The sequence below is a fragment of the Xenopus tropicalis genome, chromosome 7 (assembly GCF_000004195.4).
Source record: "Xenopus tropicalis strain Nigerian chromosome 7, UCB_Xtro_10.0, whole genome shotgun sequence".
Classification (NCBI taxonomy): domain Eukaryota; kingdom Metazoa; phylum Chordata; class Amphibia; order Anura; family Pipidae; genus Xenopus; species Xenopus tropicalis.
This window is the reverse complement of record NC_030683.2, coordinates 80730026-80742471: the sequence shown is the minus strand read 5'-3', so window position 1 is coordinate 80742471 and position 12446 is coordinate 80730026. Positions and strand designations below refer to the sequence as shown.

The 12446-nt window shown below is 39.2% G+C and overlaps 1 protein-coding gene across 26 annotated transcripts in view; it reads right to left on the bottom strand.

The window, feature by feature from the left end:
* phldb1 (pleckstrin homology-like domain, family B, member 1) overlaps window positions 1-12446 on the bottom strand; it is an 89023-nt gene that overhangs the window by 33726 nt on the left and 42851 nt on the right. For all 26 annotated transcript variants that reach the window (XM_012966174.2, XM_031904873.1, NM_001130332.1 and 23 more), the window contains 2 exons: window positions 7167-7289; window positions 5724-6787 (listed from right to left, as the gene is read on the bottom strand). In XM_012966174.2, coding sequence (XP_012821628.1) covers window positions 5724-6787; window positions 7167-7289 — 1187 coding nt within the window. The remainder of the gene's footprint in view (window positions 1-5723; window positions 6788-7166; window positions 7290-12446) is intronic.

Sequence of the window (12446 nt, the reverse complement as noted above, 5' to 3'; positions counted from 1 at the left end):
CTCCAGTGCCCCTATAGTGAAGTTCACAGGGTCAGATTTCATCTGATCTTGTCATGCACCACCACAAGATTTTGTAGGATCCTAAAAAATATGATCTCCACAGCTGAAATGTAAAGTCAGATCAGATAGTCGGATGGTGAGTTTAGGTCCTGCATCTTCATCCGACAGTCAGTGCATTTCAATGAGGAAAAAAAAAAGTCTGCCACACACCATCAGATTTTATCTTGTTAGATGAAGACGCAGCATGCAGCGATCAATACTTGTAGGATGTGTTTTGTCCATACGACACCTTCCTACAAAGTCTCCTGTGGAGTTTAGCCCTTACACTGCATGTAATTGAAGTTCAGCTCCTTAAGGTGGCCATGCTGACAAACGTTCGGATAGCGATTCTACATTTAAATGCAACGCTCTCAAACTAACATTCAGACTGAAATTGTAGGATAAAGTACTAAAAATAACATGGATGTTCTGAATATGAAATAGTTGGCAGACACCAATCGTATGAAAGGGACTTCCTGGAAATGCATTGTAGGTCCCCCAAGGAGAAAGTCAGATACACAATACATCCGCAGATTTTATCATTATCCGTCCAAAATTTCCAAAGCTGTCCAATCGACTAAGTCACCGTTCGCCATGGTACAAAAATTATCGGGATGATAATTTGGAGCCCACACACAGTCTGGGAATCGTACGAAACTGTGTTTCAGCCACATCCAGGCACTTTTTGTATGATTTGGTCAAGTTCTAAATGCAGCTGAACCTGATATGAACCCTTAACATGACTTAACATATTTGGTTCAGCTGAACTAAACACAACAATTATTTGTTTACAATTTATGCAATTTTTACATTTTTCAAATTTAAACATGTAAATTAGTTAAAGGGCCCTTACTAAATGTCCTCTACAAGTGAGGCTTGAACTAAAAAAAAATAAATCTGACTATCCATACTTTAAGGTGACATGAAGACTCTTCGTGCAGGATCAATAAAATGATATAACCATGGCTCCATTAAAAAAAAAATCTCATCTTTATCTATCATCTTTATCTTATTTAAAAAGATAATAAAATAAATATGCACTAGCACAATTGAATAAAAAGGTGCTGATAAGAGAGATGCTGACTACTCTGCTTGCAGAATTCTATTGAAACTGTCATTTGCCAGTTAGACCAACAACACAAAAACAATAAAACTGATCATAACCTGATAACCATATTCTATATTTCTCTGGCAGTGAATTTCCTACCCAGGCTGCATAAAATCGAAAACTGAAACACAAATTTCAAGAAAGCATTTGTCCCCCTTTAATAGGATGCACTGTCATATGACTCTGTAAAAACACTGTATACCTCTTTGCTGATTCCAGACACCTTCTTGCTTTCCAAGCCCCTGCGTACTATGTTTAGCAGATAAAACCACACATCATCCATGGGTGCCATGTCAGAGAGGAAAGGAGACAGGAATGGCTGCCGATCCATCCTGCATACAGACCCCTTGGAATTAAATCAGAGCAGCTGTGTGCCTCAAAAAAACTACAGCTCCCTATCTACACCCCTCCCCAAGCCAGCTGACTGACAAGATTTAGGGTAGGGCCATGAATTTAACCTCTTCAGCAAACACACTATATAATTTAATTCTCACACACTGACCTTGCACTGCCAAGCACACACGGGACATTTCTACCTTTTCCTATTCTGAAAATATTAACCAGCAGAATATATTAAGTATCCTTTTAAAATTGTACTACAGCACTTGGGTCACCTTCTAGTCATATCTACTATCCACAAGCAATAAAAGGTCTCCAAAACAATAATAACTGCAACTTATATTTGATGTGAGGGGTATAAAAGATCAAAATAAAGGAGACTTTACAAATGGAGGCATAGACACCGCTAAATGTTGTTCTTGTGGTAAAACTGGCTAAAATAACTTAGAAATTGCATTGCAAAGATAAGTGGATGCTTTGATTTCCTAAATCATGTAATGCTCAAATTGTGAAGCAGTCTCTTGGCCAGAACAGTGTGCTGTGCACCCCATACATACTTTACCAAACTGCCATTACAGTAGAAGGAATTTAAGCCATTGTGTTTCTGATTCACTATCTGGTTTCTAGGGTAAATTGGTACCCATCGATTGACAGCTGGTGCATGCACAGTGTACCACCCCTCACCCTCAGTCAAAAAAACACTCTAGAAAACTCTAGGAAAAATAAAATCATTCCAGCCTGCTGGCATACTGATACATGCACCTAAACCCAGAGTTGGACTGGATCAAATCGACACATTTTTTTTTCTCTAGTGTTTTTTTTCATATAGGCACCTGTGGGCTGCCCACCTAAAGCTGTTGCCCTAGGCAGGGGCCCTCAGGTGGCTATATGGTAAATACACCCCTGCTGTAGACTTGTGTTGTGCTAGAAGGCAGATTTGTCTAAAAGAGTGATCTCTGTGCATTGGTCCTTGGTCATCACTGGGAGCATTGCCATGTTCCAGGAATAAGATGCATTAACTAGGGTCTCACTTACACCACAGACTAATTAGCCACTCTAATACAACTATGCTTAATGTCAATTTGCCTGATTACTTGTATCATAATTCCCCTGCCTGCCAACATAAATTTGGGGTGGTCTCTGCCAACCAAACAGAATGATGTCCCAGTATTTTTTTTAAAATGGTTCTCTAAATAGACCATCCCTGCCCAAATGTGTCCAATTTACACAAAAGCAAGCCCCACGCCTTTTCTGGACCATCAGAAGGTATGCACTGGTTTAACCCCTTACAAGACCGGCGTCCTGACTAAATTCCAGTCCTCTCCCAGTGGCAGCCCAGTTTTAATTAAGTGCTGGTAGCAGCAGTGCAGGAGTCATCTGGTGACCCTCAATGAGGCTGCTTTGTAGCTGTGAAAGGAAGCTCTTTAAAATTGAATCTATATTGTACAACAGAAGCTAATTAGTTGACACTAAGCCTATTCACAATAGCTCAGTTCTGCTCATTTATATACAACACTTACAGCTTTGCATAACATAGAAAAGGTATATAGCAAAAAACTGAACATTCTTTGTTTGCATAACATACAGATACCAGATCATACAGAGGAAATGGCACATTGGTTGATTTGTGTTTTCCAGCATGCACAATTTCCAGCTCTGTGGGCTGCCAGCAAAACACACAGAATTGCCCCTCCAGTGATTGGAAATGTTATCACCATTGTATTTGTAATCATCCTATTGGTACACTAGTCAGTCAATTATCACTCAGAAATGCATCAATAGGCATTTCCAAGGGATAACTACACTGGAAAGGTCCTGTGTCTGACCAGCAAAATTCTGGAAATCATGCAGTGTGCCATTGTCTGTATGGGACACTAATAATAAGTGCAAGGTGTTGGGCCACACAGATTTAAATAAAATTACATCTGTGTAGTTCTTCAAGCTGGATTTTTCCTTTTGCAGAGTATGACACATACAGCTGGGCAGAGCCAGTATACATTAAAAGATCTGCTCATTTGGCAAGGTCACCAAATCTTTGACCAATTTGTCCATCCTCTTACAATGATGGTGATGCAGGCAGTCAGGGCAAGGACCTCATTAACAAGCCGATGTGGCCCTTGTCCAGACGGGATTATTAAACCTGTCTAATCTTCAACCAGATATCTGTTGGATAGGCCTGTTGGAGGGTCCCATACACGGACAGATAAACTGCCAAATCTGCAGCTTACATCTGCACGTATATGGCCACTTTAACACTGTAACTGTAATGTTAAAAAAAAACCTGAAATTTCAGTAAATGACCTAACAAATTTTAGACATAACGCACGCATCTGAAAAGTAAACCTGGGCTGCAGGAATGGGAAGCATCAATTTGTTTACAAACTAATTTTATTTTTGATGAAAAATCAATGAAGCAGGTTTTATTTTCAACGATTTTATAAGAAAGCAAAATGTATCCTCCAAATGGCCGAGGTAAAGAGGAGTTTTAGGCGTCATGTAAAGCTCAGTGTACCAATTGTGTTGCTTTATGCAGAACGGGGATATCCAGGCTCTCTAATGTGGGCAGTTATGTGCCATTAATTAATTATATCAACCCACAGCTGCTAAAGAGTAATATCACATACTGAGAAGAATAGTCTACCTTGTGACTTTGTGACCTTTTTCTAGAAAAAAGTACTGCTTTAAGAGCTACCTATAATAAACACCTAAGTACTGCATACAGACTCATGTTTTTCCTAATTGTATTCCTACTAATGTTTTCCATATTTACAGGCTATCCCCAGGATATTATTGCGGTGATTTGCTACCTTTCACTCTGTTTTGTACAATAAAGCTTTATACTGTTATAATGTTTTATACTTCGTGTATGGGAGCTGTAATCCAGAATGCTTGTGACCTGGAGTTTTGTTTTAAAAGGGGTCTTTCAGTAATTTGGATCACCATACATTTAAGGAGATAAAAGTCTAATTTGTAGTGCCTCTGTCAAGAAAAACATTTTTGTAATTCATCTTTATTATTTAAAATGTTTTGCTTTTAAGCTACAAACCAGGATCCGTGCTGCTAACTGTCTCTCTCCTTTCCCTCTCCTGCTTTATTTGCATTTTGTTGATTGGATTGGCTGAATCTTGCCAGCCAATGGTATCATAGATACAAATGAAGTAGGAGAGGGAAGCCATGACTTTTTTTTATTTAGCTGCCTGCCAAGTCTTCATCAGGGAAATCCCCTGAGAGCATAGAGCAGAGGAAGAGAGCCCATCAGCAACGCTGATCTTGGGTTGTAGCTTCATAACTAAACATTTTCAATGTTGAAGATGATTTACAAAAATATTTTTTCTTGACAGGGGCTGTTCAAATTCAGACTGTCGTCTGAAGATGAACATCTCCTTTAAGGGGCAGAATTATGAAAATGTGAAATTACAGCTCCCCACAGAAAAATTTGGATTATTTGATTAAATGGAGTTTATGAGAGATGGTCTTCCCAAAATTTGGAGGTTTCTGGATAACAAGTATCTAGATAACAGATCCCATACTTGTACTAAATGTCACAGAAAAACTGTAATTGAAAACTGTAAATATATTTAAACTGTAAATATATTTAAAGACAACATCTATGTGTCTCAGAGAGATCAATTCATTTAAGAACAAAAATCAACCCATCACACACTTTGTAGATGGTAACATATTCACATAAACCCAATAATTCTCACTTGAGCTAACAATGAACTTTTAGTAGACAGTGGTTTTATGCTGCATCCCATCTTTGCATGCTTCAGGCATTGGGCTTCCGCACTGAGAGATGATGATAAGAGTGTTTTCCATAGATTACAGTGATGTTCAGAATGCCCTTAGCCCTTAAATGCTATCTGCTTTCAATTACCCCAGCAACCAGAAAAAAGAACTCTGAAGCTATATTTTTATTGTTATAAATATTTGTATCCTTTTTCTATTCACACCCTCTACTTTACATCTACTCATATTATATGCAAAATACTGTCTGGTTGCTACGGTAAGTGGAAACTAGCAACCAGCCAACAGTTTAAATTCCAGAAAAGGCTGTTGCAAAATTATATCCAGGGCAAATATTACCCACGTTTGCAGTTTTTCCTCCGGTTTCTATGGTTAAATTGAATATTTGGTATATTTTAGTGACTTATTACTTTTAAATATGTCACTTTGACTGGAACACATTGGTTTAATTAAATTACATTTCAGGTTGTAGCATCTGCTATATACTTACCAGCCTTTCCATTTCCTGCTCTCTAAGTCTTTCTTCTCTCTGCCTTCTGTGGTAGTCCATTAGCTCCTCTTGGTTGCCAGAAATTTCACTGATGCTGTTCTTGCGCTCCCGTAGCACAGGCCCTTTTCTTTGTGCCCTGGGGCTTTGTGAAGGGGTCCCAAGCGATCCCAGGCTATAAGCTGGAGTTAGTCGACGAGAGGTCTCTTGAAGAGAGGAGGGAGATGGGCTGCGCTCCCTTATCTGCCTTGTACTTGCATTATTTTCTGTGCCAGGAGAGCTAGCACTTCCCACCCGACGTCGCCCTAAAGTGCTGGGGCTGTCTGGAACTCGAGATGGGCTGTCTGGAGCAGGTTTAATGGAGCTAGATGAACTTCTTCGGGGCAGAGAAGGGCTAAGTGGAGGCAGGTCCCTCATGCTTTCAAAGTTCCTCCGCCCAAGTCTTGGACTCTCTGGTGGCAGACTCCGTGTTGGTCCTACCACCTGTCTAAAAGGGCTGGTTGGGCGGTCTGTGATCTGGTGATGAAACTTACTACCTAGGAGTGGACTGCTTGGCACACTTAGTCCCCCCATCCTGCTTCCTGTTGCTGGGCTTGAAGGACTAAGCAGAGACCCACCACCTGTGTTGCGATTAGAACGCAAGTCAAGGTTGCTTCCTCCATAGGTAGGAACTGGTCGTGGCAAGGAATGGCTAAAGCTAGAAGTTCGAAGTGGCACCACAGGGGGTGCTGTTGGCGTTCCTGCATCTTGACCCGGAGAGGGGCTAGTGAGACTTCCACTTCCAGGAGAAGACAGTGGAGAGGTATTGTCATAACCTGAGTTTGAGTAAGGTGGACTTGTTGGAGATGAAAGCAAGTACCGTCTGTTCTCTCCATTGGTCATAGGGGTGATATGGTTAAGTGAGGTCTGGGAAAGCTTCCTGCTCAGTGGTGCAGGCCCTTCTAAAACCAACGAGTCCATGATGTCCTGAAGATTTTTTTCAATGGAGCTTACTAGTGAGGTATGGGAAGGTACAGTTCTCGGGTATGCAGCATCACGAGAACCATTTAGCAAGGAGGAAGAAGAATCTACAAAAAATAGAGTGAAACATTAACATTTTTAGGAGGTTCAAATGAGGATATTAGGGTTATTGTTGACCCTTTCAAAGTATTTAACAAAATATAAAAAAGTATGCAGCAGATTTAATTTTTACAGTCACAGCATATCTACACTGTACGGGCTCATACACATCAGCGTTTCACCCTGCATTCCCTTGTGGTGGAGTTCTCCTGGATTCCATTGGAGGGGAACGCAGGACAAAATGCAGCCCCTTCTTTCTTACCAACCTGTACTAACATAAGAGCATGTAAATGCCAAACGCAGAGCGAAAGGCCTGTATGTATAAGCCCTTATAGCTGAATAATAGCTGGATTAGCCTATCAAGACTAAATATGTAAAGTTTGTTACCTGATGGGTACAAGCCTGGCGCAGGGCTTCTCCCAGTGGAAGGAATCATGGTTTTCATCCAGTGAGCTTCAGCTGGGTGGTTAAATCTCAGGAAGGTGGACTGACCCAGACAGACCATACACCCTACATTATTTATATATAAAAAAAACAAAACCTTAGTTAAAAAATTTTTACATAAAGTAGTAGCCTAAATTATTCTGAAAAAAAAGAGTTATAAGGATTAGTGGTAAATGTTTCTGGTGGGGTATCATAAAAGATATTTTGCAGATGAAAAAGACCCTATGGTTTACATTAACTTTGTGTTTATGTTATGTTCAGTAATATTTCATTTTAGTTTCAGTATTTTGCCATTAGCATTATTAGCAGAATTTTATGTAGTAATGAGTTTCAGCTGTCATACTGCCTCTCTAAAACCAGACAACGGTAAAATAGTGCACTCCAGTTTTAAGTTTTATAGTCATATACAAATAACAATGAAGCATCATTACTGTAATGAAATTTTTTTGACCCGTGTTCCTCCCAACTTTACATAGAGAAAAAAAAATAATACAAATATTAAATATAATAAAAGTGAGCAATAAAGGTACAAGTATTTACAATAAAAAAATGCAATGAAATATTTGAAATGTGTGGCCTCATTAAAAAGAAATACTGCAGAAAACAAGTTTTACTATGTACCTCATTTATAAAGCAGTTATTATATTATATTACTCTTATTCAACTCACAACATATTTTTTCATTTTCTGTGAAATTCATAACTGATCAGCATATTCCTTTAACAGTCCTTTAAACACAGATACCAAGAATATAATCTGCTCATACACCTAAAGGGTTGCTCTTTCTCTCATGTTCCTTAGCCGAGTCTCTTTGGGGCAGATTTAGTGTTGGAGGAGGGTGAGCAGTTATAGCATTCCAGAGATAGTTTAACACAGGGAAACAGAGCTAGGTTAATCTATGCCTGACTACCAAGCAGTACAGGCAGTACAGATTAGTTCCTATAGAAATTTAGGTCTGCAGACTGTATACTATATATTGTCATTATAGGACTTTGTGAAATGTGATCACCCAATATGCTGTAGATAAACATACTGCTACTAGTACCTAGCATCCTAAACTAAATGCCCTTCCATTTTCTCACTAACACTGGAATTCCAAAAATGTAAATGCTTTGTGTCACTGCTGAGATGTTTTGCCTTAAAAGATTAGGGACCTAAGCAGTATGACCAGGCCAGGGCTTGGCTTCTCATACTTCCCCTGTTGGATCACAAGGAAAAGGCCAATCAGGTGCTCCCAGTGCATATTCATTCTGCTACTTCTCCTGGGAAAAGTTATGGCTGAAACTGATGTGACTTTGGCTGCAAACTCAATATAGACACATTTTCCAGCAATAATCACTATCCAGTTGCTGACTATGCATGCAACTGCCATTAAAATCAAAGGGGAAGTGATCCCGCAATTGATCTTACCCTATTCATTTGTAAAAAAGCCTTAACTCTCAATAATTTTCTGTTATAGCCACAATGATCCTATTTTTATTCTATAAGCTTGTTTGTTAAATTATTGCATGACCCGTTTGTTATGAGTTATTGTATGCTGTGTACATTGGTGATGCTACATAAATGATAATGATGTTCAAATTAAACCCCACCCCCTTTTGTGGTACATCGCTCACAGAAGAAGGAAAGTATAATCACCAAAATGTTAGGCAACCCACAGTGATTTTAATCACTTACAGAAGGAAACTGTACCGGCTCGGGGTACCTGCACGGGAGCGATCCTCTTCCTCCTGGCTTCTTTCTTCACAATCCTAGGGCCCGAGCATGCACGGTAAAAAAGTAAGTACCCTGGGCCAGTGCAGGTTTCTGCTAACAGAAGCACCAACCTCGGGTATCAGGTAACCCCCCAGTGATTATATCTTTCCTTCTCCTTTAACTTAGAACAAGTGATATATTTATTGTTATCATTCTCCTTTTCATATTGTGCAGCAATGCTTAAGAAAGATTATCCATCATTTACAGCTGTATATGGAATAAGTATTCAGTGGAACACTGAATTACAAACATTGTCATTACTTAATGAGTAACCAGCACAACAAATACATGCCCAAACTTCATACGGATTTTTGTTTTTAGCCGACCTCCAACATCTTATACTTAGGGCTATCCCAAGGAGAACAGCCACACAATTTGGGTACAGGAGGAATGTGCCAAGTAATCTCTAAAACTTTTGCTAAAGTACAACACCGAGACTACTTGGAGAAGCAGTGCGCAATGCCATTTACCTACTGATGGGAAAGCACACGCTGCAAGGTCCTTCTTATACAGAATCTGTGTTCACATGCATCTGTAAGTTCTTTATTGATTCCCCCATACCATTCATAATAAAGAGATAACTAAGAATAAGGTAAAAATGGAGGAAACTGTACTGGAGAGACTTCTCTCACTGCTGCATATTTCTCTAGAAGTAATGCATGTAAAAACATGAACATTTATAAGCAGGCATGTGATTATTAGGGAATGTGCTGACACCCATGCCCATAGTTATCCCATCCTTGTTACTTTACAGGTTAATATTACAAGAATTTTAAATCTTACATGATTATAAAGCTATTTTTTGCACATGCTGTTTTCTGTATTTTAGCAGTTAATAATTTAGGCTTCTCAGGGTCAACTTGTACTGTAGCTTGGCAGAATGGTAATTGTCCACTGCTGTAGTGCTAGAGCCAAACAAATGTGTGGAATCTGTTAAAAAATAAGCCCTGTTTGGAGATGGTTATGGTTATTTTAAAGGTCTTTATAATCTGTGCTCTCCTGAGTGCTTCTGCCATGTACACTACTGGTGAATGGTTCTCAGCTCTCATAGGCACAACAGAATAACTGGGGGATGTTCAAAGAGAAAGTTTAACTCTGGGGTAATTTTAGGTCAGGAATCTCAACAATGAGGTGTCAGTATCAAATTAAAATTTAAAGGAGAAGGAAAGCACAAAAAGATATTGTATAATAGCCCAAGCCGAATAGCCATATTTTTAAAATAGACTACAGGGCTATTTTTTGTAGCAGGGTACTGAAAGCAATCCAACTTTCTAGAGCCTACTCCTTAGCCGTCATGTTGGATCCTGATGACACATTTACATGCTTATATTTGGTATACTGTATGTCTTTTACTTCATGATGCAAAAATAAGGCTGCAAAGAAAGCAATGTACGTCAGATTTCATTTTATCGTGACACTGTGTACATGGGGGTGGGGGTTGTTACAGTGACTAAAAGCAATTGACTGCATATTTTATAGAATGATCATTTTACCTTTTATGGAAAAATGATAGAAAAAGGACATATTAACACTACCCACAATCCTGTACTGTATGTAATTTTGGTAATACTGACACTAAACAGAGTGTGCAGATATGTCCTTGTTCTAAAGTTGGTCTTGTGTAATTTAAAAACGCTAAAACCGGTCTCTATGATAATTGCCTGAAAGCATTTTTTCAATTGCTTGTCAGGCCTAAAAACGCAGTAGTGCTCATAGAGGGCAATTTGCCCATGTTATTTGGTCTTGGTCAACTTTGACACACACTCATCGGACACACAGCAGTGGTAAACATTAAACAGCTTTATTCATATCTCGTGACTTGTTTGATTTGAACACACTCATAATCATAGGCCTATGATTACATAGTTGCCACTGCTGTGTGTCCGACGAGTGCACGTCAAACTTGATCTTTGGTTGGTGACATTCTCCCCGTGCTGCGGGTTTGGGGCACTGCACCTGGACCACCGAATTGGAGCAGTAAATGACCTGCCATGGAGGCTAATGCAAGTTTGCCTCTTCACCTCATTGCGTGAGTGACTTAATTAAAAAATTTGGGGCATGGGCACCCAAAACTAATTGAAAACTGGGTGAGCGTAAGGTTTTAGTTGGAGCACCTTTTGTAAACCGATTGATTGCCACCTAGATAAATTTTGTAAATAGGCTGTAACTTTAATTTACCAAAAAACAGAGTTAGGTTTGGAGCCTCCAAATTTTACTAATATAGAAATTTGGTCTTGGTCGCCAAAGAGAGTACACCAAGAATTTCACAAGGATTCTGCAATTAATATGCTGATAAAAAGTAATTTCTACAGATAAATAGTTGTGCAAAGGATCTAAGAAGTTGTCTAATAAGCACTAGAAACTGCATGGGGTCAGCTGAGACATTCACCCTGTTCTAGGAGGCAGACAAGAATATGTGCAGTATGTGCCTAAAGAATTCTAAAGGGGTTATGTAATAAAAGGCACTAAGTTTGCCCAGGAGAAGTAGCCCATAGCAACCAATCAGCAGGTATAATTTACTGGTCACCTGTTTAAAAGAAAACATCTTATTGATTTCTAGGGGTTACTGCTCCTGGGCATACTTAGCACCTTTTATTACATATGTGGGGAGTGTTCAAGCATTTGTATGTTACAGTGAAGCAATTTGGTGGCTCTGTTTTGTTGTTAGGTGCATTTACTTGCCGTGGTTTAGGGCCCATGTTTTCTTAGATGGAACACCATACAAATGTAAGTACAAACTCATTGTGAGTGATCAATTTCGGTTTTCATAACTCATTTCTGCCATGATAGCAGTGAAATATTCCAGGGTGACAATGCCGGATCCACAGGGCACAAATGATTGCTAAATAGTTTCATAAGCATAAAAACTATGTATACCACAAAAAACACATCTCATGGCCAGTCATCAGAACTTGAAACTCAACATATGTGAGTGATTTTGGAGCAATGCTATACCCATCACAATAAACAGTGCATCAGTTTAATGGAAAAATATAATTCCCTTGTAGAGATGCAAAACCAAACACTTTATCAAAGTGTGGGTCATTTTACAAATGCAAGTGGAATGTGCAAAATGAAATTACGGGTGCAAATTGGCTTGTAATTTACACTTAATGCAGTGCTTATCCCCATAATACTTCTACTGCAGTCATACTTTCAGTTGTGACAAAGTGGATGTAATTGTACTTGCATTTTGATGCAAACTGACTGCAAGTTTTCAGAGTGGTAGTGACATCATTTTTGGAGCATATGTTATACATGGTGTTTCATCACCATGTACAAGGCACAAGTTAGGTCTAGTAACAGAACCTCTTCTAGGAACCTTGGAGGTACTGCCAGGCTTATGGGTTGTTTTAGTGCCACAGTTCCCCAGCATCAGTATACACAGTTGCAAACCATTCATCTAAAGATCCAGGATCGACACATTGGCAACCAGGTGAACATGCAGGGGTATACTTGAATTCAAGT